The sequence below is a fragment of the Pseudorca crassidens genome, chromosome 15, assembly GCF_039906515.1.
Source record: "Pseudorca crassidens isolate mPseCra1 chromosome 15, mPseCra1.hap1, whole genome shotgun sequence".
Classification (NCBI taxonomy): Eukaryota; Metazoa; Chordata; class Mammalia; order Artiodactyla; family Delphinidae; genus Pseudorca; species Pseudorca crassidens.
The window spans coordinates 75,415,276-75,441,120 of NC_090310.1; the positions used below are offsets into that span (position 1 = coordinate 75,415,276).

General features: G+C 46.2%; 1 protein-coding gene across 6 annotated transcripts in view; it reads left to right on the plus strand.

Moving 5' to 3' along the window:
* The window catches only part of EYA2 (EYA transcriptional coactivator and phosphatase 2), a 287,148-nt gene that overhangs the window by 139,345 nt on the left and 121,958 nt on the right, over window positions 1-25,845 (plus strand). For all 6 annotated transcript variants that reach the window (XM_067708330.1, XM_067708331.1, XM_067708333.1 and 3 more), the window contains exon 5: window positions 457-573. In XM_067708330.1, the coding sequence (XP_067564431.1) occupies window positions 457-573 (117 nt within the window). The remainder of the gene's footprint in view (window positions 1-456; window positions 574-25,845) is intronic.

Sequence of the window (25,845 nt, forward strand, 5' to 3'; positions counted from 1 at the left end):
CACTTTTGAACGTGTCCTAGGACGAAAAAACACCAAAAAAACTGCAATGAAAAAATAGTACCTTAAAACTAGCCTCCATGTCTCAGAGACAATATGGGCTCCATGGTGACCTGGGAAACACACAAATCGGGAGCTACGGGGGCAGCCTGTCATCACACGGGAACACAGGGATGAGGTTTCTAGGTCATCCTGTTGCTCAAGAGAAGCCATAAGTCTAGATTTTTTGGAGAAATCTCCTGATTTTTAAACAAAAACAACCAATTTCAGATTTTCCTTTAAAATACACAGGCCAAGCAAGACACGTGTGTAGGCTAAGTTAAGCTCACAAACCACCAGTTTGCAACCAGTCTGGAAGCTGATAAAACCACGTGCTGTCTTGACGCAGTAGCTCTTCTGCGGGTGACAAGGAAGCATCCTAATTATGTGTGCCTGGTGATTCTCTCTCCTCCTTCCAAGGCATCAAGACAGAAGACAGCTTGAACCATTCCCCTGGCCAGAGTGGATTCCTCAGCTATGGCTCCAGCTTCAGCACCGCCCCCACTGGACAGAGCCCGTACACCTACCAGATGCACGGTGAGTGTGGCGCTGCGGCCCCTCCCTGCCGTCTCTAAGGCGCTGCCTGAGCTGGGTGTCCAGTTGTTCATTCGTTTATTTAGCAGTTTTACTGAGAACCTACTGTGTGCCAGGATCTATCTCAAGTACTAGAGTTGCAGTGGTGGACAGAGGAGATACGACTTCTGCCCTCATGGCAATTACGGGGCAGGAGGGAGAGACTGACAATCAACAAGGCAGCAAGTAAGAGGTGTTGAATGCGATGAAGCAAATAAAAGTGTTGTTCGGATAGAGAGTGACGAATAGTTGAGGGGTCAGGAGAGGTGGGAGAGGTAACTTTAGATAGAGTCATCGGGGAAGGCTCTTTGAAGACGTGACATTGGACAGAGACCCAAAGTATGAGGCAGAACCAGCCATGTGCAGACCTATGGGAAGAGCATTCCAGGCAGAGGGAACAGCCCTTGCAAAAGCTGTATGGAAGGAAGTGTCTTAATGTGTTCGAGGCGCAGAATAGGAGCCAGTGGGGCGGAAGCAGGGTCAGGGGCATGTGAGAGGAGAGAGCCTTGGGGAGAGAGCAGGACCGAATCATGCAGGGCCTTGAGGACTGAGGGAAGGTGTTGGCTTTGATTTTAACTGTGATGGGACAGGCAAGTCCATTGCGGGCTCAGAGAAATGTCTGGTGTTGGGAATACTGGACAGTAGGTAAAGGAGCTATTATTCCAGGCAGGAAGTTCTGGCTCTGCATCCCCACTGGGTAGCCTTAGAAAGGGAAGAAACTCCAGTGTGTGACTCCCACCCCGCATACCCTAAGAAACCGGCCTGCTGGGTTCTCCTGTGCCCACCTGCACTCTGTTACCATCCAAAGGCCCCTTCTCTTCTCTGGTGCCCCATGGGGAGCATGTTGGAGCTGATGCATGGAGCAGAGGGCTGGTGGCAGTAATTTGGGGGATCCTCACCCTGGTATTTTTTTTCTTCATGAAAGCTGGTAAAAATGACCACCAACAGTCTAAAAAGTAATATGCAAAATGCAAAACCGAAAGAGCAATGACAAGGAAGTGGGCTAATACATGATGCTACTTTTCTTTAAAAAAAAAAAAAATGCAGGTATTGCGGCTTCGTCTTTTTAATTAAGGAAACAATTTAAATGGATGTCAAGGGCAGCCTTTCAGGAAAAAGCGTTGTGAAGAGACAGCAAGTGATCTTAGGGGTACGTAAAAGAAAGGGGGTGATGAGCATTAACGCCCAGACCTTGGAATAGCTTCCATGTAAAGATCTGCAATGGAGTTTGTTGATGACACCATCAGCTAACATTGACCAAGCACTCACCACGTGCCACAAGAGGTGGCTAATCATCTCATACAACCTTCATGACACTCCAAAGTGTTGGTTCTGGCATAATTCCCATTTTATAGGAGGAGAAACTGCGTCATAGAGGGAGGGAATGCCTGACCTGCCCAGCGTCAGGGCAAGGAGCTTAGATTTTATTGCAAGTGCAGTGGGAAACAGGTTGCATCAAGTCTCTTGGGGGTCTGGTGAACTCCCAAAGCCAATCTTCGCTCAAAGCCTGCTCTTCGCCATGGTACCTCCTGCCTCCTCTGCTTTGGCTGTCATCTCTGTCTCCCCGGGCGGTTTTTCTGAGTCCCACTGAAGGGAATAAGCTGCTGTGACCCCTCCTCAAATGGAGAGTGAATTATGACACAATCCTGATCATAAAGGCTTGTGAAGACAGTGAACTTGAACTTGCATTTGGGTCAATCTCAACCAGTTTTTTTCAGCTCTTTTTATAGAAATGGAACTGACTGCCTCAGGGCTTCTAAGGAGACAGACAATGATCAATTAAGTAAATCGATCCTTACAGATTGTGCTAAATCGCGTGAAGGACCAAAACAGGGTGGTGTGATGGGCCATGATGAAAGGAGTGGTGATGGACGCTACCCAGGTTGTTAGGGAGACCTGAGTGAGGGAAAGAAGCCAGCCTGTGAGTAGCTGGAGACTGGACAGCCCAGGCAGAGGGCCCAGCAAGGGCAAATGCCTGGAGGCAGGAAAAGGCTTGCAGTGTTGAAAGAGTCCAAAGGAGTCTCATGAATCTGGGTGTAGAGAGTAGGTGAGATGAGACTGGAAAGTGAAGCAGGAGGCCTCCCTGGACTGGGTCATAGAGAATATGTTATTTCTCCTCTGGTCCTTGCAGCAGCCATAGGAGGTGGGCCGCATCAGCTCTGCTTTACACATGATGAACGTGAGGCTCAGAGAGGGGAAGTGACTTACCCAAGGATCCCAGGGCCAATAAGTGTTGAGAGCTGGGATTCAGAGTAGAATTCCAGAGGCTATGCTGTTTCCTCCAAGCGCTATTTCCCGTACTCCTTCAGGACTCCAGATACCGCCCTAGCTCTGCGTATACACCATTCCCCTTGATCTTCCCAGTAGCCCTGTGACGTAGGTTCTGTAATTATCCCCATCTTACAGGTGGAAAAACTGAGGCACAACGTGGTAAAGTAGCTTGCCCAAGGTCACATGGCTGTGGCAATGGGATTTGAAGCCAGGTGGTTCCACTCCAGAGCCCAGGCACGTAACCCCAACACCACCCTGCCCTCCACACTCTCATAGATCCATCTAGAAGATGATCCTCCGTGGATGAGCCCTGGCCTAGACCCCACGACCCGCCGCCATCCCCATCAGCCCCTCACAAATGGAAAAACATCTGCTGCTCTGTTCCCACCCTACCACGGGAATAGTCCAGGTTATTTTCTTATCGTCTTCATGGCCCAAATGCCAGCTGGACTTTGTCCCAATTAACTGCCTTCAGTCTAATGCTAATGGCCATAAACTGCTCTTGAGACAGCCCAGGCGTTTTGCAAGCCTGACATATTCCTCCTTAAGTATTTCTTTTTCAAACACAAACATATAGAAGGCTCACACACCATGCCCATGTGCTTCCTATTAACTTTTTTTTTCAAGTTGTTCCAGAGGAGAAATAAACTCTCCAACTACTCTCTGTGCATTTCAGAATGGAAGACATTGGTTGAGCTTAGTTTTTTGGACAAAGAAGGGAATGAAGAAGGAGATTGAGACTGAATTTTAGGCCTGAAAGTATCGACTTGGCGTAAAACTGGTCCATGTTCAGAAGCCGAGCTGAGTCCTTTTCCTTTCTAAGAATTAAAATCATCATTTTATAGAAGCAAAAAGAACCTGAGTAGAGAGAGACCACTCCATCGTTTACAGATGCGTAAACTGAGGCACCGCAGCAGAGTGGCTTGTGTAGGGTCCCAGATCAAGCATTAAGTAAGCTGGGATACCTCTCCCTAGGTCCTCTACCTGATCTCAGAAACTTCCAAACATCTCAGCAGAGCCATCTTGCCGTCTCCCCCTGCCACAAGGCCCTGGTTGGAGATCTGTATCTGCTTAGATAGCATTGCCCCCCACCTAATGTGCAGGAAACGTAGGAGAGAGAAGTTCATGGCGCTCCTTTAGCTTTTTCATGGTTGTTTATTTTCTTTTTTTAAGTTCACCCGGAGTTTTTGTAGCTGAAATGTATTTCTTATGGGTTTGATTTTTGTTGTTGTTCCTTTGGCTTCTCCTGCTAAAACACTGCTGTTCACGGAAGTGACCACAAAGATTAAAAAGAGAAGAAAACATCTTGAGAGTGTGGTGTAAGAACTTGCTGGTGCCCCAGAGGGGTTAAGAGCCCTGGACCCGGTTGCAGTTAGGCTGTGTCCCAAGGCATGACCTGGGTGAGGCGCTTGGCTTCTCCGGGCCTTGCTCTCCTCACCTGTGGAATCATAGCAAGAGAGATGACCCCATGGGGCTGTTGGAGGACTAGATGGAACGGCCATGGGCACATCCGATGAGGTCCATCAAGGCTGGGTGTACTTTTTATTATGTCTTGCATTGCTTCTGTAACATGAGAGTTAAAAGCAGTAACTCTGAAGTCAGACTGAGTTCACTTCCCAGTTGTGCAATCCATGTACCAGCTTGTGACTTTGAGCTGAGTTACTTCCTAGTACCTCGGTCTCTTCCCCTGTAAAATGGGGATATGAGTAGTACCTACGCGTGGGGTGCCGTGATAATTAAATGAGTTAATGTGTGTGAAATATTTCGAACAGCACTGGCACAAACTAAGTGCTCTACAAATGTAAAATATTATTTTTATCCTAGTTTCAGATTTGAGGGTCTTATGTTTTTCCCAACTTCACTTCTCTTTCCTGAACTCTTAGTTTCAGGAAATAATTTTGGTAAGAGAAAAGAGGAATACCAATTTGAGGCTGCTGAGCCACCCACATCAGCATCAACTCCCCTTCTGGTGAAATCTGCATTAAATGGGGGGCCTTAAAAACAGTGGAAGCGCCTTTTTCTATGGAAATTTACTTTTGTATTTACCAAAGGCAGGGGTTGTTAATACTGACCTCGGAACCCAACGTGAGCCATTCAGGAGCAACATGGAAACGTGTGATTCGAGGATGTGTAGGAAAACCAAAAGTCCAGTGGAAGGGTCTAAGCTAATGGTCTCAGCCCAAGACCTCTGAGGTCAGTTTGTGCTGGACTTGTGAAATCTAGCACCATTTCTGGTACCAGCAAGCTGTGCGACTTTGGACAAGTCACTGAACTTTCACGATCTGTGTTTCACAGCTCTAGCGCTCACAAATACTCACTGAAAAATAAAGAGGTTGGGGAAGGTCATTGTCAAATACATCAAACACATTTGGTAAACAGTGTGTAGCATGAAGTTAGATGTCTTCGCTCCAGGACTTCTCAGAGCCTTTGCAGACTGATGCACCTTGTGACTCTCCAAGAGAATTCAGTAGTCAGTTTTCCCAGGTAGACTTGAACAGGGACCCTCTGCCCACACTAATGTTCTCTGCTCACTGGGAAGCCCTGGATGTAATGACCATTAGCCCCGTTCCTGTGTGAAAATTCTTTGATTCTGTAATTTTTTTAATGATGAACATGCATGTATTCCTTTTTTTCCTGTATTTTAGTTAATTTATTTTTTGATGAGATTAATTCACATACCATAAAATTCATCCTTTTAAAGTGTAAAATTCAATGATTTCACTGTATTCACAAAGTTGTGCAACCATCACCACTATCTTAATCCTACAACATTTTCATCACCCCCAAAAGCAACTCCATGCCCATTAGCCATCATTCCCTAATTCCCTTCCTGCCAATGTATTTCCTTTTGTAATAAGAAAAAAAACATACACTTAAAATTACTGCTTTATATTAATTTTTGAGCAGGTTATGCATTTATCTACTTTAAACATCTACAGAAATCTCTATGCCACCCTCATCCAACAGCCATTCAGCTTCTAAATCCCCAATACTTAACCCACTGTACTAGGTTCTCGCGAACCCATCCAGAATTTCCTTCTGCAAATATAAGCAGTCATGAACACAGTCTATTATATTTCATTGTTCTGTGACAAGAACTAACTCATATGTGATTCATAAACAAGGAAATGATGTCAGTATGACTCCAAAGGTATCTTGGTTCATTTGTTTTAAGATTTTCTCCTTATCACTGGTTTTAAGCAATTTAATTTTCATGGGTCTTGGTGTAGAGTCTTCGTACTTCTAGTGCTTTGTGTTCATTGAGCTTCTTAGAGCTGTGAGTTTATAGTTTTTATCAAATTTAGAAAATTTTGGGCCATTATTCAAATATTTCCCCCCAACCCATGTCTTCAAGTTCACTAATCTTTTCTTCTGCAGTATCTGATCTGCTTGTTAATTACTCTCCAGTCATTTCTTTTTTCATCTTGTACATAGTTTTCATCTCTAGAAGTTTGATTTGGGTCTTTTTTTTAACCTTCCATGTCTCTACTTAGCATGTCCAATGTCTCCTCTGGCTCCTTGAACAGACAGAATACAGTAGTGTTTTAATGTGCTTGTGTACTAATTCTGTCATCTGTGTCATTTTGAGGTTTCCATTGATTTTTCTCCTCATTATAAGTTATATTTTCCTGCTTCTTTGCATGTTTGATAAGTTTTGATTGGATGTCAGACCTGTGAATTTTGTTTGTTGGGTGCTGGATAGCTTTGTATTCCTGTGAATATTCTTGAGCTTTGCTCCGAGATGCAGTTGTTACATAGAAGTAGATTGGGTCTTTCAAGTCTTGCTTTAAGCTTCGTTCAGGGGAAGCAGAGCAGCATCTGGTCTAGAGCTGTCTCTGCCTAGCAGATTTTCCCAGCACTGAGGCACACCTTTCTGAGTATTCCTCCCAATGCCCCATGAATTATGAGGTTCTCCAGTCGGGCTGGTGGGAAGAGGAACTATTCCCAATTCTGTTATGAGCTCTGAGGATTGTTCCTTCTAATCTTACCAAGTGGTTCTCTCCTGGCCTTGACTAATTTCTTCACGGGCATGTGCTAGTCAGTTCTCAAGTGAACTGTCACAGGGAACTCTCTGCAAATCTTCAGCACGCTCTCTCTGTGCAGCCCTCTCTTTTCTGGTACCCTGCTCTGCGAATTCTGACCACCTTGGCCTCTCTGGACTTGCAGCTCCATCTCCTCAATTCAGAGAGATCAGTGGGTACCACCTGGGTCCTCCTCCTTGGAAGCTGTCCACACTGGGATGGTCTTACAGTCACCACTTGTTTCCTCTCTCTCAAGGATCATTGTCTTTCATATCTGATGCCCAGTGTCTTGGCAATCTAGTTTTTAAACTATTTCCTGTTGGAGGGTAAATCCAGTCCCTGGGACTCAGTCTTGGCGAGAACTGGAGGTACTGCTGCATTGATTCATTGGCATTTTTTCCCAGCACATATGGTAACAGCAGCTGAATGCAAAATACATAGCACAGGTAAAGGCAACAAGCCTTGTAGGAATACAGTTCAGTCTCTGGTGACCCGTATTTTTCCTCTGACCTCAATTTGGCCATGTGCTCTGTTTTTGAAGAACTTACGTTGCAGCTTCCCCCAATCTTTGTGCATTTTGCCCTTGTTTCCATAGTTCAACACCTCTGTCATCTGTATACCCCCTTCCATCAAGATACGTTCACGTCCTTTTTAAGGGGAAGTCCTGTATTTAATGTGACACTTCTCTGTATAGTACTTATTTACTTATTTATTTTTTCACTGTGCTATTATTTTTATTGGGATTATTATTGCTTTTGTTAATGCTGTTGTTACTAAGTTGCATTGCTTTTGAGCAATCTGCCTCAACCCTGTTTTTTGCCATAGGCCCCATTATTGTAGTGCACAATTTTGCACAATGTATGGCCTCTCAGATTATAGCAAAAACACTTGTATCTATTTTTGTTTTCATAGGTGACATACTATACACACTGTCTGCACTTCGCTTTCTTCAGTTAGCTATATACCTTGGGGAACTTTCTAAGTCAGTCTATAGAAAGTGATTCCTCATTCTTTCCACGGATGCCTATTATTCCGTTGAATGGTGTGCTGTAAATGATTTAACCAGTTCGTTATTGGGTGTTTCCAGTCTTTTGCAATTACCACCAATATGACTATGAATATCCGTATGTGTATATCATTTTGGTTTTCTGCAAGTATATCTGATGGGCAGGTTCCCAAAAGTGGAATTCAGGGTCAAGGAGAAAGTCCCTATTTAAATTTGGTAGATATCTCCAAGTTACCCTCCATAGGTATCCTAGCAATTTAAACTCCCACCAGCAGTGTCTGAGAGCGCATGTCTTGCCAACCCAGTGTAATCTAACATTGGAGCTTTTGCCAGTCTGATACACAAGAAAAACAGTATCTCAGCGTGCTACTAATTTCTAGGTGTGTCGTACAAGGTTGTGCATCTTTTCAGATCTTTGACCACTTTGTGTTTCCTTTTCTGTGAACTAGGAGATTAGACTTGAAAAACTGTACCAAAGAAGAGCGGTAAGGTACTAAGCATACCTGTATTGAAACATAGAGCTCCAATAATCAAAACAGTGTGGTTCAGGTATTTGAATAGACTGGTTGACTAGTAGAGGAGAACGTACAGTCCAGAATGAGGCAAAACATGTCAGGAAGTTCAGCACGTGGGGCAGATGGCACCTTAAGTCAGTGGTAAAAGACGAAGTATTCAGTGAATGGTACTGGAACAACTGGCTAGCCATCAGGGGGGAAAAAAGATCCATTCCTATTACTATATACCAGAAAAAAGTCCAAATGGATCAACAGTTTAAACATCAAAAGTAAAACTATAAAAGTACTAGAACAAGAATGAACAAAATTTTTATAACCTTGAAGTGCAAAAGGCCTTTGTAACCATGACTCAGAAATCCAGACGTCATCAATGAAAAGACTGACAGGTTGGACTGTGGGTGTTTGTTTTGTTTTTGTCTTTGTTTTGATGTGGCAGGGAACACCAGAAGAAACGTCAGAGCAACAAAAACACACAAACAAAACAAACCAAATGGCAGCCTGGAATGAAATGTCTACTGTCTCAAATCAGAAACAAATTGTTACTCTTTTTCAAGCGATTCTACAGTTCTGTGAATTAAACTCCTCCCCGATGTGATTCTTGTAAATAAAAGCGAAGTGAGCTGGGCGTACTGTTACAGGGAGTGGTAAGGGCTGTGGCAGTTGGAGGGTACACACCCATCAGACTTGGTGGGGGGTTGGGGGGGTGTTATTTCAGCTTTAGCTCATTGCTACTACACTAGAATGGGACCCCAGAGAGGCCAGATCTTTCCATTTTTCAAGATAATCCTCAAAACTATATTTTAATGTAAAAATCTCATTCTTTTTCAATATTGACAATGGATTTAAACACTCTCTTTAAAATACCTTATGAAGCAGACAGACATGTATCAGGCTGCTCTCTATGCCTCTGTCTTGTAATCTGGTTCCATATTTTCTTAATTGAACCACAGATTGTGAGACCAGGAATGGAAGGAGAAAATTCCAAGCCGAGTGATGACTTGGGGAGCTGGAAAGATCACTATTTTTGGTCCCCACCTCTGATTTATTTCACCAGTGAGGCACGCCCCAGAAGATTTGAATGGTGGGTGTGGTTATAGCTGAGTTGGAACCCAGTGGCCTCCTGTGAAGTCAGGTATTTCCCTGTTTCTTCTGGGCAGCAGCGACCTTCAGGCTGTCCTGGCTCAGCTAGTTTTGAGCAGGCTAAGTCTGCCTGGTCTCACTGTGTTGGTCAAGACCGGAGCCAGGCTTGGCATCCCTCGGGTTCCTGGACTGAGGTCAGGTTTCCTGGTGTGAATCAGCAACTCTTCTGTGCACGATGACGTGGGTGAGGTTTTCTGATACCTGTTAGCGCTCCTGTGCCATGCAGTGCCTCCGCCCTGCTGGTTACCTTCTCGCCACCTTCACGTGTGTTGGTGGGTTTGCTGCGTCCCACTTGAGCTGAAGTCTGCTGGATTTAGGACATATCGAGGTTAAATGGATGGTCTTTTCCTCTGGTCACAGAACAAGTTTGATTTGGTCACCCACATCTCCAAAAACCGCTGGAGGGGACCGATGAAAACAGCTGGAGAGACTGAGAGTCAGTTTGGGGATCAGGAAGGCTTTTCATAAACAACAGTGCACTAAGGCAGCGCTGGCCTACAGACCTTTCTGTGATGATGGAAACGTTCTTATCTGTGTTGTCCAGTGTGGTAGCTGCTAGCCACATGTGGCTGTTGAGCATTGAAATGTGGCTGATGCAACTGAGGAGCTGAAGTTTAAGTTTTGTTTGATTTTTAATTAATTATAATGTAAACATAAATGTGGCTGGTGGCTGCCATATTGGGCAGTGCGATTCTAAGGGGTGATTAAAAACTAACTCGTAACCTGGTTACTGCTGGAGTTGGATGAGGGTAACTAGTAGGGGGGAGGGGAGGGGAGGGGACGGGAGGGCTGCTCAGGAAGGCCCTGTGGGACCACTGAGAGAACTTTGGCTTCTGCTCTGAGTACCGATGCTGAAAACTCAGTCTCTGTGCACCGGCACCGAATGGACTCTCTGAGACAAAGTTCGGGTGAAGTAGAAAAGAATAGCTTTTTTGTTTTGCCAGGCAAAGGGGAACACAGCGGGCTCCTGCCCTCAGGAACTGTGTGGCCCAACCCGGAGGATTTGGTGAGGAGTTTTATAGCAATGGTTTAAGGGTGGGGTTGCTGATAAGATTAGGGTGTGTGCAGGGCCTGCGCTCCTTTAATCTGATCTCATGAGTTTCTCTGGTTCCTTTTAATCTGGCCTCGGGTGGTCTTCTCTGGAATGAAGAACACTGACTTCTTCCATTTATTGGGGTTTTAGTTCTATAAAGAGCTCAAAAGATACTGTTATGTGTGTCCCTTGAGGTGGGACCAGGAACCTGCCCTGAGGCTGCACTACTGTTTCTGGGCTGCTCCTCCCTTGTCTCTGCATCCCCTCCCTTCCCTGATTAGCAACTGTTTGAATCTGCCCTTTGGGACTCAGGAAAGGTCACAGAGGCTGGAGTCTGTCCCCTACAAACAAGGAATGGGGGACACAGAAAGGCTTTTGTGCCCAGTAGCCCCACGGGGTCCTGCTCGGTTTCACTATCAGACATGGGGAGCAGTGGAGGGTTTTGAGCAGGGGAGTGACAAGATACATCTTAGTTTTAACAAGCTCTCTCCGGCCACCACGTAGAGAATAGACTGCAAGGGCAAGAATGAAGCAGGAGACCAGTGTGGAAGTGACTGCAGTAGTTCAGGTGAGAGATGATGGAGGCTTGACTTGCAGGTCGAGGTGGAGGTGGGGAGAAGTGGTCAGATTCTGGGTATGTTTTGAGTGTGGAATTGCTGATGGATTGATTGTGGGGTGTGGACGGGAGGTATCTGGACCGTTAGGGAGAGGAAGCTCCTGGTCTGTCTCTCTCTGGAGCCCAGGGAAGGAGCTTCATTTTCAAGCCCAGTTTCCCTCGGAAGGTAGTTGAGGTCTTTGAGTGGAGAGCAGCCTGGACACCAGGGCTGTTTACATCCAGGTTTCTAACCCCATCAGACCCAGTGCCCCCTTTTTATAACAAATGTCCTAGAAGCCCCCTTCACTCTCTTGAAATTTAATTTGTACATAATTTAACCTACTTACATGTATCTTTTTAAGTCAAGCAGAATGCCCTTACTGTAAAATAAAGAAAGTAATTTGTAAACTGTATTTTTGAACATGTAATTGCCCAGGCATGACCCCACTAGAGGACATAATGAAATAGTCAGACAGACCCATGTGAAGACTCACAAGATCATGGCTGACAAGCTGGGCTACACGGCCAGCCCAGACGTCACCAGCAGTGTGGCCGTCGGCAACGTGAAGTTCCAGAACAGTAGACAAGCCTTGGAAAAATCCAAACCAAAGGACAGCAATCCTTCTACTGACAGTGGTGGCATCCTTGGGAAAGGGCCCTGAAGCACTGACGGCCTTCAGGGACATGTTCCCCCCGAGGTCATAGGGATAGGCTCATAGAACAAATTAAGATGCTCAGATAACATGGTTTATTAAATCGACTTAAACTGAAAAACAAGGGGAGAGAGATGGAGTTGACCCATTTAGGACAGGGTACATGGAGGTGGAAGGGCCACACGGCCTGGGTCCTGGGTTCTGTGTACGTCCTGTCTCTCTCTCTCAGCCCCATCAGCCTTCCTGATGATGGTGTGTGTGGTCAGTGGGACTGGAATTCAAGCTGAACGAGGGGCTCATCAGGTGAAGGTTACCTGGAGAGTCAGCCCACCCTGCTCTATGGGAGACGGGCAATCTGCCTGGTTCCACTGTAGCTCTCTGGGTACCCTGATGGGCAGCCGTGACTTTCAGCTGTATCTCTAGGGCGGAGGGTGCTTGGGGCCAGAGTGGCACAGACTGGTTGTCATCAGCGGGTGGCCAATTTGGGGTTGACATAACTGTCGGCGTAGAGATGGCAGAAACAGGTTCCTCTTACTGTTTAAGGTCGACCTCCTCCTTTCACTCCTTTCTATATAAGTAACACTTATGTCTCTTCCATCCTTTTTATCACGTTCCGTTCATTCTATTTTTAATGCGTCATACAAGGTTACTAACTTTCTTATTCTCTGTTCTTAACACATCTTTAGAATTTTGCCCGTATCTCACAAGCTACTTGCCTAAGTTTATATAATGCTTCTTATGTTTCATCCATCCTATCTCTTTTTTCTTGGGAGGGGGGAAATGAATTTTTTTTTCTTTATTGAAGTATAGTTGATTTACAGTGTTGTGCTAATTTCTGCTGTACAGCAAAGTGACTCAGTTATACTTTTATCTTTGGTAGTGGTTTTTGGTTTTTTTTGGTGGGGTGGTGCGTGCCATGAGGCATACGGGATCATAGTTCCCCAGCCAGGGATCAAACCCTTGACCCCCGACAGTGGACGCTCTGAGTCCTAACCACTGGATTGCCAGGGAATTCCCTACATTCTTTTTTTGCTTTACAATGGTGTGTTAGTTTCTGCTTTATAACAAAGTGAATCAGTTATACATATACATATATCCCCATATCTCTTCCCTCTTGCATCTCTCTCCCTCCCACCCTCCCTATCCCACCCCTCCAGGCGGTCACAAAGCACCGAGCTGATCTCCCTGTGCTATGCGCCTACATTCTTTTTTATATTCTCTTCCATTCTGGTTTATCCCAGGAGATTGGATATAGTTCCCTGTGCTATACAGTAGGACCTTGTTGTTTATCCATTCTAAATGTAATAGTTTGCATCTGCCAACCCCAAACTCCCAGTCCATCCCTCTCCCTTCCCCGCTCCCCCTTGGCAACCACAAGTCTGTTCTCTATGTCTGTGAGTCTGTTTCTGTTTTGTAGATAGGTTCATTTGTACCATATTTTAGATTTCACATATAAGTGATATCATATGGTATTTGTCTTTCTCTTTCTGACTTACTTCACTTAATATGATAGTAATCTCTAGCAGCATCCATGTTGCTGCAAATGGTATTATTTCGTTCTTTTTTATGGCTGAGTAGTATTCCATCGAATAAATGTACCACATCTTCTTTATCCATTCATCTGTTAACGGACACTTAGGTTGTTTCCATGTCTTGGCTATTGTGAATAGTACTGCTGTGAACGTAAGGGTGCGTGTATCTTTTTGAATTATAGTTTTGTCTGGGTATATGCCCAGGAGTGGGATTGCTGGATCACGTGGTAATTCTATTTTTAGTTTTCTGAGGAAGCTCCATACTATTTTCCATAGTGGCTGCACCAACTTACATTCCTGCCAACAGTGTAGGAGGGCTCCCTTTTCTCCACACTCTCTCCGGTATTTGTTATTTGTAGACTTTTTATTGATGACCATTCTGACCAGTGTGAGGTGATACCTCATTGTAGTTTTGATTTGCATTTCTCTAATAATTAGTGATGTGGAGCATCTTTTCATGTGCCTATTGGCCATCTGTATGTCTTCTTTGGAGAAATGTCTATTTAGGTCTTCTGCCCATTTTCCAATTGCATCCCATATCTTTTTCTTGTTTTCTACATAGCATAATTGAATATTGTCAAATAGTCGATTAAGAATAATCGAACACATTATAGTGCAGTACAGTTGCAATTGAACACATTATAGTAGCATTACTGCAAAGTTTAGTGAATGTTAAAACGCAGGGGAAAAAAGTCCTTTGTATTTACGGGTAAAATGAACTGATGTGCTAAGACAGGGGTTAGCAAACTTTTTTAGTTAAAGGGCCAGGTAGTACCTATTTTAGACTTTTCAGGCCATAGATCTCTCTCCCAATTACTTGTAACTCTGCCATTATAGCTTGAAAGCAGCCATACATGATGTGTAAATAAGTGGGCAAGCCTGTTTTCCAATAAAATCTTACATTTAAAAACAGGTGGTGAGCTAGATTTGACCCTGGGACTGTAGTTAGCCAACCCCTGTGTTGTAGGATCAGATCATTAAAGCCAGGTCTTCATCTATGTGACTGTCTGGTCAGATATTCAAAAGTCAGGCAGGACCTGGAAAATCCTTCATTTTCCTGGACTAGTCCATGAATTTCAGAATATCTAGCACTCCTGTCTCCTACCTACTAAATGCTACTGTGTCCCCGCAATTTCCAAGCACTCCTACTGGTACCACAGTGCCCTTGACAACCACTGGTTTACACAATGGCGAGTACAGGCAGTGGGGAGAGGTGGCTATATGTGCAGGAAAGACCATCTGTCATTCACTCAACAAACATTCATGAGCACCAGCCCTGCTTCAGGCAGCGTGCTAGGTGCCGGCCAGGGTACAGCCCTGAGCTAACAGTCGAGTCCTGCCTTTATGGAAGTTTTATCCCAAGGAGAGGATACACTGTATTAGTCTGCTCTACCTGCCTTAACAAAATATCATAGTCTGGGTGGCTTAAACAACAGAAATGTATTTGCTCACAGTTCTAGAAGAGTGGGGAGTCCCAGACTGAGGCGCTGATAGATTGTTTCTGGCGAGAGGTCCCTTCCTGGCTTGAAGATGGCGACCTTCTCGCTGTGTCCTCACATGACCTTTCCTCGCGTGCCTGAGAGGAGAGATCTCTGGTGTCTCTGTTCTTTTAAGGACAAGTTCCATTGGATTAGAGCCCCACCCTTATGTCCTCATTTAACCTTAACTACCTCCCGAAAGGTCCCATCTCCCAACATTGTGTTTGGGACTTCAACATAGGAATGAGGGTAGGGGTGAGGGGTGTCACAATTCAGTCCGTGAGAGACAGTGAGCAAGGTAATGTGCAAATGACAAGATCATGTCGCCAGTGATGAGTGCTCTGGAGGAAATAAACAGGAAGATTTATCGGAGAGAAATTGGGGAAGAAGGGTCTAATTTGGGGGGTGGGCACAGCGGGTCTCTGAGGAGGTGACAGTAGAGCTGGTACCTGGAAATTAAGAAAGGTGTTCATGGGTCATGAGTGTTCCAGACAGACAGGAGGCCCAGTGGCTGGAGTGCAGGAGGGTAGACGATAAGGTCGGAGGTGGGTGAGGCCAGATCTTGCAGAGCCTTGTGGCCACATGGAGGTGTTTGGGTTTCATCTTGAGAGGACCAGAAAGCCATCAGGGGTTTTTAAACAGGGAGGGGGATCTGGTTTGCATCTTAGAAAGACCAGTCGGCTACTGTGGGGTGAGTGGACTATAGGGGGCTCATGAAAGATGCATGGAGACCAGGAGGAAGGTCTCTCCGGCCACCACCCCACCCCAGGTTCTCCCCTCCCTCAAGGTCTTTAGGGCAGGCACGTTGGAGCCCATATTCACAGAACTTGCCTGTAACAACACCTACCAGGTCCCAGAGACTCTGTTCAGAACATTCTAGAATTGAAACAAGAGGGAAGGGGGCAGGGCACAACCTTTAGAAGAATGACATAGCCATAGGACATGACGAAAACTGGTTAGAACCAACTAGGTCCAAGATGGTGGAAGATTTGACTTCCAGTAGACCTTGAGCCTTATTATACACTCATTGTAATATATTAGCATGCTAAATGACATACCCACCAGTGCCATGACAGTTCCGAGGCTAACCATAAAAGGCCAAAAAGTGGGCGGTGGCCCAATTCCTGGAAATCCGCACCCCTTCCCCAAAATAGTTGGAATAATCCTTCCACTCATTAGCCTATGAAATTACCCAGCCCATGAAAACTAATCACCCCGTATTTCAGGGCCTTTCACCTTCGGAGGTGGCCCACACTCTGTGGAGTGTGTTTCTCTCTAAATAAATCCACTTCTTACCTATCACTTTGTCTCTCACTGAATTCTTTCTGCGATGAGATATCAAGAACCTGAGATTCATTAAGTCCTGAGACCAGATGTGTGATCTCAATTTAAAAAGATCATGGGGGGCTTCCCCGGTGGCTCAGTGGTTAAGAATCCGCCTGCCAGTGCAGGAGACACGGGTTCGAGCCCTGGCCTGGGAAGATCCCTCATGCCGCAGAGCAGCTAAGCCCATGCACCACAACTACTGGAGCCTGCGCTCTAGAGCCCACGGGCCACAACTACTGAAGCCCGCATGCCTAGAGAAGAGAAGCAACAAGAGAAGCCACCGCAGTGAGAAGCCCATGCACCGCAGTGAAGAGCAGCCCCCACTCGCCACAACTAGAGAAAGCCCGTGCGCAGCAACGAAGACCCAACGCAGCCAAAAATAAATTCAAAGAAAAAAATTTTAAAAGACCATGGGTTCAAGTCCCAATCGCATGGTTTCAGCATCATCCCAACTTATCCTTTCACTCCTGAAGGAACAGAGACCCAGAGAAGGGCTTTGACATGTCCCTCTGGTGTCATTTGCTTTCATTTTTAGTTCTGTCAGTGAAACTGGAATTGAGCCCACACCAAGGTCGGTGTCTGCAAAATCTGTTGAAAATGTGGCAGAATAAATCTCTCTGATAATTGTGGTCAAGGGGTAGGAGGTGAGGGGAGTAAGAAAAGGAAAACAAAAATGAACCAAAAAACAAAAAACTACAGACACGCAAAATGGAGAGTTATTCAAGGTACAAGTCCCTGCCATGGCAACTCGTCAGAGATAAAAGAAGGGAGCAGTCTGCTCCCAGCCCGGGGCAGTGGGCCTTCTGCTGGGGATTGAAATGGATAGTTAAGGGGTGGGCAGCAAGGGAAGGGAGGACACAGCCTTAGGCAGGGAGCCATTGATTAGGGGAGAGACACAGTTAGACAGATACTGCAAATCCATCTTCACTCAGAAGCCGAAGGCAGGACGGAGCCAGGCTATGGATACATAATTTGTACCCTTAGAGCAAATCAGATCCTTTCTGCTCCTAAAAGTTCAGTTAGTAAAGGGGGACCAGAGCCCATATCCCACCCTGGATACCTGTGCCTCTCACCCTGATCTGAGGAAGCTTGCAGAGAATTTCTCTGATTCTCTCAGCATAGGTTTCTCTCTTTCAGCATCATTTCCTAGTCAGTAGTTTCCACGTGCCCCAGGCAGGCAGCATCGTCCTCCAGACCCTAATCCACCTGCCTTTTTATACTGCTTTGTCATTTTTCATGTACTTATTTTAAATCGCATAAAAACACTAGTGTTGTATATTGTGGAACTTCTCTGTGCTTGCGTGTGTGTGTGTATGTGTGCGCGTGCAAGCGTGTGTGTGCATATTTCTCCTCCCACAACTGGAAAATTCCTTTTTTTAAAAAACATACCTTGCTGTTCATCTTGTTTTACAAACTGCCTTTTATATTTTTCACTAAATAACATGTTTTGAAGGTCTTTCAAAGTCAGTTCAAATATACCCAGATTATTCTATTTTCTGGCCTCCCAACTGCTCCATGAGGAAAACCAAGCACCTGGGTTTGAATCCCAGCATCACCGCTTACTGGCTGTGTGACTGCAGGCAAATGACATCTCTGAGACTTGGTTTTCCCATCTGTGAAATGGGGTCTAGGAGTAGCTGATCTGTTGTGGATCTGGAGGCCAGGTAGTCGCGCATGGGGCTTAGGACAGCGCCTGGAAGAGTCAGGGCACTTCATTAGTGTCGGCTATTATTATTCGTATGGATAAATCATGGTATTTAGCCATTGCTCTTTGGACAGGCAATTAGATGGTTCCCAACATCTCACTGTTCTTACCTCCTCGGAAGCTCGTAGTCTCTGTACCTTTTCTGCCCCAGAGTATGGGTTGTTCCCCTGGAGTATTAGTGGCCAGGCTGGAACTTCGGTGGCTGGGCATATCTGCTGCCCCTGCTACTTTGTACTGGTGATCCCCATCTCTGTGCGTGTCTTTGTCTCCCTTTGGGTCAACCAGGGCCCCCTTCCAACCTCTTCAGCAGACCTCTCTAGGTCTCACCAAACCTTGCATCTCTGCCACTCCAGCCCTGAACTGTGGTCTCCAAGAAGCGGCTACTCAAATGATTGTGCGACCCCCAAACCATAGCCCAGGGCCATCCCAGCTGCTGCTGCATTTGAGCCCCAGTCAGCTGCCTGACCTTTAAATTCTCCAGGCTTCTCTGAATGATCTCATTATAGACCCCTGGGGCCAAAATAGGGATGTGGCTAAAAGGACGCCCAGGAGGACTCCACCCTGGGGGAGGGAGTGGGACTTGTGACCTCGGAGGCCCAGATCCTTAGGGTTTGTTGTTGCTGAGGCTTTAACCTCTCTCATGGCAAGTGACCTGCCACGGGGTCATTCACCATGTGGACATCTGAAATTGCACATTGGAATGGCTGGCCAGTTGCCCTGGCCAGGAAAGTTGGGGCAGGTTATTAAAAGGGACAGGTGGGGACTTCCCTGGTGGCACAGTGGTTAAGACTCCGAGCTCCCAATGCAGGCAGCCCGGGGTTCAATCCCTGGTCAGGGAACTAGATCCCACATGCGTGCTGCGACTAAGAGTTCGCATTGCCACAGCTAAGGAGCTGGTGAGCCGCAACTAAGGAGCCCACTTGCCTCAACTAAGACCTGGTGCAACCAAATACATAAATAAATAAAAATTTAAAAAATAAAATAAAAGGGATAGGTGGAGTCATCTTCCGGTGTTGGCCCAGCGTGGGACAATGTCAGGGATAACATACCCTTCTCTCTGGGGCTCACCTTTCCCACCTGTAAAATGAGAGAGTTGGACTAGGAATCAGTGGCTTTCAACCTTCTGTGATCATAGTCAACACTAAAAAAGACATTCTTCATCACAGCCCAGGACACACTTAATGTACAGATACTTGCGTGCATGACAAAGTTTGTGCAAAAACAAAAAACAACCACTCACTCTTACTATGTGTTTTGCCCTCCGATATTTTCTGTTTCACTGAAGAAAAACTAATAGAAACAAAACACAATCCTCTTCTATTTTATTTAAAACCTTGCTGGTCAGGACACAGAAATTGATTTTGCCTCCCACTGATGGGTCGTGGTCCACAGTTTGGGACTCTGGACAAGTTGATTTCCAAGGTCCTTTCTGCTGATAGCTTGGTGATGAGATGGCTGAATTTTTCTTTAAATAATCATTTTTTTGCTTGACTTTAAAAGTATTATATGTTCGGGGCTTCCCTGGTGGCGCAGTGGTTGGGAGTCCACCTGCCGATGCAGGGGACACGGGTTCGTGCCCTGGTCTGGGAAGATCCCACATGCCACGGAGCGGCTGGGCCCATGAGCCATGGCCGCTGAGCCTGCGCGTCCGGAGCCTGTGCTCCGCAGCGGGAGAGGCCACAACAGTGAGAGGCAAAAGGCGTCTACCGCAAAAAAAAAAAAAAAGTATCATATGTTCATTGGAATCATTGAAAAATACCATAAAAGCGCAATGAAGAAATTTGTATTAATAATCTATATACCCTCCATTTGATTAAGCTTCTTTGTTTTATCTTTGGTTCCACCAGTTCCTAGATTTAAGTTTTTAAACTTAGCATATGTATAGTCTTGAACAAATTAAGATTGTGTTGAATGAATAGATTTAGGTTTTGTGGGGTTTTTTAATATGGTGTGCAGTTTTCATCTTATTGAACTTTCTTTGCAAACACGCTTTTGAAGGACCTTGTGGTACCTGCTGAATCAGTGTACCATAATTTATTTAATGAGTCACATAATGATGGGCATTTAAGGAGTTACCAGCTTTTTCCGTCTCATACAGGGGGCAGCAAATTACAGCTGAACAGCCAAGCAGCTGTATTTATGAATAAAGTTTTATTGGAATATCCCCACACCCACTCATGTTTGTATCGCCAGAGCTGCTTTCTAATGTTTGTATTGCCAGAGCTGCTTTCTAATTGTAATGGCAGAGCTGAGCAGTTGCAACAGAGACCTCGTGGCCTGAAAAGCCTAAAATAGCTACCTTCTGGCCCTTCACAGGAAACGTCCGCTGCCCCTGGGTTAATAGATGATGCCACAGAGAATATATTTGTGTTCACATCATTGTGCCATGTTTGGCTATCTGGTCCTTCTTAAGGACATCTATTAAATGCATTAAAATAGGGGACTTCCCTGGCAGTCCAGTGGTTAAGACTCCGTGCTTCCACTGCAGGGGGTATGGGTTCAATCCCTGGTCAGGGAACGAAGATCCCACGTGCTGCACAGCACAGCCAAAAAAAAAAAAAAAAAAGTATTAAAAATGTAATTTGATAAAACCCTGAAGTTCTTGGCTTGCTTTGGTTTCCAGAATGAAATGTAAATGACTAGGTTAAAATGAAGAAAAAAAAAGACACTTCTTCTTATTTAATAGTGCTACACTTGGAGTGACCATCTAATTTATTGCCTGAACCTGGACGTTTTTTTAGTATGAAAAAGAACACCATTAATAATTATGCCAGGAGAACAGCATAATCCAGCGTGGCCGTGGGTCCACAGGACACACCCTAGCCATGTTTTAAATTATGTTTCTGGAGAGGTTGTGGGTTCTGGTCTTCCACTAACTGCTGTGTGACTATGGACAGATTAGTGTGCCTCTCTGGTCCTTCGTGTTCTCCACAGTCATGCCAGCCAACCCAAGGCCCTTCTGCTGGTTATCAAAATCCAATTCAAGGCAGTTTAGGATTTTAAAAGGCATGTGTTGGTTCATAGAAGCAGGGCAAGTGCAGCTGGCCTCAGGGACCTGGAACCAGAGATGCAAATCTCTGGCATCTGGTTCTCACTCTTCGTCTGTGTCCTTCTATCAAATGGTTCCACGGTGCTGCACACTGCCTCCTGTACCTTGGGGCTTAAAGCTTCTCAGTTTCACAATGAGACAGGAAAAGAGGCTTCTATCTCCCAGCTCCAGTTTCAAAAATTCCAGAGAAGATCTCTGAGTGGTTCTTAAACCAGTCCCTGTGGTTGGAGATTGTGATTGGCTCAGCCTGGGTCACATGCCCATTTTGCGGCGAAGGGTGGGGAGGGGCGACGGGTAGGCAGACCAAAACAGTAGATGGCCAATATTTAGTCCCTTCTGTCTGCCAGTGAGCAGTGGGGATGGCTTTTCAAGATAAGAAGAGCCATTCATTTTTAAGTCGTGTTAATTGAATCTCTATAAAACTCTCTCAATATATAGAGTCGCTGTAGAGAAATTGAACAGAGACATGGGATTCACACCAGAACTTTCTCTGGGTAAAATTTCTCATCATTTATACAGGTTCCAAAAGTTTAGCAGGCATGGCGAGTGTTTTATTCACTTTTAACTTGGAGTTCTACTAAATTTAGTCTCAAGAAGCGTAGCCAAGCAGTGTTCACATGAGCGTGTGGCCTCTGGCGCCCAGCTGCCAAGGGCTGGATTCCAGCTCTGCCACCTTAGAGGATGTGTGACCTTAGTCCAGTTACTTAACCTTTCTGTGCCTCAGCTTCTTCAGCCGGAAAGACAATAACAGTCCCTACTTATAGGATTGTTGTAAAGATGAAAGGAGTATTTATGAACTACACAGAACAGCGCCTGGAACACAGTATGTGCTCGATAAACATAAGCTATTATGTTTGATGAATTCTGTGATTTTTTTTTTTGAGGCTTTATCTATAATGTTAGTTGAGGATCAAGTCCGTGCGGTATTTCTGGGCACTCAGGGACACAGGGGTAGAGGCAAGCCCAGGTTTGAAGGCCTTCTGGCAGCAACAGTATTTAGCTAGAACTGAAAGCATTTGTTTTCTGTGTATTTTCTGTTTTTACATTTTCATAGCTGATGGCAAGCGGCATTGATGTTCTCTTTGCGGTAGTGATATAAAGTCTCTTCCTCAGACACATTTTTTAAGGTAAACAGTGATCTTGTAGATACTATGACTTAGGACAAAGCTAAGTTTTCCAAACATGAGTCAATCTACAGTTGATTTACGGGCAATTAAGTGAAATAAGTACAGGTGGTTTGGAGATGTGGTGAAAATCACAAAGAGGTGGGAGCTAAAGTCTGGATACATGGATCTAGTTTGATATCTTCGTTGCACAGAGGTGGAGGAGGCTCCGACTGGGGACATGCTCTGCCTGGGGTGACCCAGCTTCCCAGTGACAGGGCCAGGAGGCATCCCTGAATTCTGCAGTTCAGAGGCCAGGCTGTCCTTGTGCCCATGACCCTGTCCCTGCCAGAGGTGCAACAAAAAGTGGTGAATGCCAGCAAGTCAACCAGATCACCTGGATTCGTTTCCTAAGGCCGCCGTAACAAGGTACCACAAACAAGGTGCCTTCAAGAATGAAAATTTATTGTGTCACAGCTCTGGAGGTAGACGTTTGAAATCAAGATGTCATTCGCAAGGTTGGTTCCTTCTGGAGGCTCCAAGGGAGCATCTGAGCCATGCCTCTGTCCTAGCTTCCGGTGGCTGCTGGCAACCCTTGGCATCCACTCTCCGCCTTGCCCTTCCCCTGATATTCTCCCTGGGTGTCTGTGCCCAAATGTCCCTCTTCTTAAAAGGGCGCCGGTCATTGGGTTAGGTGCCACCCTAATCCAGGATGACCTCATCTTACCTCAGTTACATCTATCTCTAAATAAGGTCACATTCACAGGGACCAGGGGTTAGGAGTTGAATAGATCTTTTCGGGGGCACCGTTCAACCCACAGCATCGCCCACCCGGGGTCCCCCCTGCTGAGTAGCAAGAGGCTGGGGCTGAGAGCTGTGTTCCGTCCCTGAGATGTCTGGGCTGTGCAAAAAATTGAAACCACCCAAGCGAGAGAGGTCGGTCAAGGCCCCTGCCGCTCAGCTGGCTTGCATTAGTCTCAGTCTAAGTCTGTGGCGGCAAAGGCGGTCTAGACCCCGGCAAGTTCGACAAGGAGCGGCCGCCGCCAGCAAAGGTCAGGGCTCCCTCTTTACAGTATAAATACAACCCCCTTCCCGGCCACCCCGCTCCCGCAGCCACACAATATCTCTTTCAAAGATCTCAAAATACCAAAGCAGACCGTACCAAATTGACTTTATTATTTTTAAACTGGCCCCTTCTGTCCACCACCCGCCACTGCCTCCCCAAGGGGAAAAAAATTCATAATAGATGTTTCTGCAGCATGTGCCTCCGTTCTCTGCTCTCTGGTGGCTCTCGGAACCCGGGGGCAGTGACTCTCATGGTGTGTCCTAATAGCCAGCATTTGTTTGACAAATATTTAGTGACCACCAACCACATCATGGCCACCATGAATCAGTGGCCCGTTTAGTGACAGGTGCTGAGCCCTCATGAAAACAGCTAACATGGGGGGAGGGCTTCCGGGGTCCAGGGCCCAGGCCGAGCACGTCGCCTGCATTCACTCCCTTGGTCCTCACTTGAGCACTTGCGGCAAGTTCGTTGCCACTTGACAGATGAGATAACTGAGGCTCTGAGGAAGGAAGTCACAGAGCCGGGACGTGCCATAGCAGGATGAGGGCTGGGACTAACATAAAGCAAGCAAGGCATTCTCCCAGGTGCAGAATTTAAGGGGCTGCCCCCAACTCCGTAATCATGATCAATATTTTCATACAATATTTAGAAGAGTCAAGGTCAGTGCCCAGAAACCCCAATGAAGAAAGTGTCGAATTTTTAAAGGAAGACAGACTGTGGACGTTTGTTTGTTCTAAAGCCTCACATTACTGTGCACAGGGAACAGTTGTTTCCAGTCGTCCCGTGATTAGGGCGCACACGGTCATGGGGTCCTGCCAGGTGGGTCTGTGAGGTTGTGCAAACAGCTTTTGCAGCTTTGTCTATTTGGGGTTTTATATATAGTCATGCTTTTTTGAATTTGGAGTGTTTAATAACTTTTTTCCACTTGGTTCAAAATACGAGAGGATATTTTGGTAAAGGCGCATAGGAGCGGGCGTTTTTCCTTTGCCACAGGTCTGGCACCGACCAGGACGCTCCTCCAGGCAGCCTGGATAAGAAGTCCTTGTCTTTCATGATTCCCTTCTGGTAGGTCCTACGATGTCACACACACGAGCTCACGTAATCCTCATAACCAAGGATGGGGGTGCAGGCAGTGGCCTCTGCACCTGGACTCTGAGTTCCTATTCCAGCTCTACCATCTAATAGCTGCACGACAGGCAAGCAGCTTCACTTTTCTAGGCCTCAGTTTCCACATTTGTAAGATTCAGATCACAGGCGTCTCCACCTTGTCAGTTGTGTTGCTGTAAGATTGTTGTCAGGATTAAATGAGTCAGTGTAAAACCCTGAGAATGGAGCATGGCACAGAGGAAGCACCACATGTTCATGAGTATTATCATTATTATGAGTATTATCGTATTTGTTTTCTATTGCTGCTGTAACAAATTACCACAAAATGGGTGGCTTAAAACAGTACAAATTTGTTACCTTACAGTTCTGGAGTTCAAAAGTCCAAGGTCAGAAGGTCTCACTGAGCTAAAATCAAGGTGTCAGCAGGACTGCATTCCTTCTGGAGTCACCAGGGGAGAATCCATTTCCTAGCCTTTTCCATCTTCTAGAGGCTGCCCGCATTCCTTGGCTTATGGCCCCTTCCTCCATCTTCAGAGCCCAAAGCAGTGGGTCAAGTCCTGCTCACATAGCATCACTCTGATCTTCTGTGGTTACATCTCTCTCCTGCCTCCCTCTTCCACTTTTTTTTTTTTTTTTTTTTTGCGGTACGCGGGCCTCTCACTGTTGCGGCCTCTCCCGTTGCGGAGCACAGGCTCCGGACGCGCAGGCTCAGCGGCCATGGCTCACGGGCCCAGGTGCTCTGCGGCATGTGGGATCTTCCCGGACCGGGGCACGAACCTGTGTCCCCTGCATCGTCAGGAGGACTCTCAACCACTGCGCCACCAGGGAAGCCCCCCTCTTCCACTTCTAAGGACCCTGTGACAACACGGCACCCACCTGGATAATCCAGGATCCTCTCCCCAGTTTAAAGTCAGCTGAGGAGCAACCTTAATTCCATCGGCAACTTGAATCCCCTTTTGCCAGGTAACCTAATATATTCACAGATTCCAGGGATTAGGATGGATGTCTTTGGGGGTGGGGGCGAGGCATTATTCTGTTTACCTCACTCACTCATCCACTCATCAGTAACAAATATTTATTCATGGTACGCACTGTGTGTCAGGTTTGGGGTCACAGCAGTGACAAAACAGATAAAAACTCCTCCGTTACAGCTCCACCTGTCCTCACTGTGAAGCTCAGCAGCTTCATCTCCTTCGTGGTGCTCCCTGCCCTCGAAATCCCGACGTCCTGGGCTCTGGAAAAAGCTAAACAGGGAGCCCTGCCCCTTCAGACCGCCGTGACATGCCGTGTGCAGGAAGCCCCTCAGTGCCGGAGTGGCCGGCAGTGTCCAGAGAAGCAGAAATGCTGTCCTGGCTATTGTGGCATCAGATCCTGTAGACCCGTCGAAGCTGGTTAAGGTCAATCCTGGGAAGTGTCCAGCGGTCACTGGCCAGTGTAAGAGGCCCAACCCCATAAACCAAGGGTCCCTAACCCCTGGGCCACCCTGTTAGGGACCGGGCCGCACAGCAGGAGGTGAGCAGCGGGCAAGCGAGCAAAGCTTCATCTGCTGCCCCCTTAACCCCCCCCATCGCTGGCATTACTGCCTGAACCATCCCTCCCGCCCCCCATCTGTGGAAAAGCTGTCTTCCACGAAAC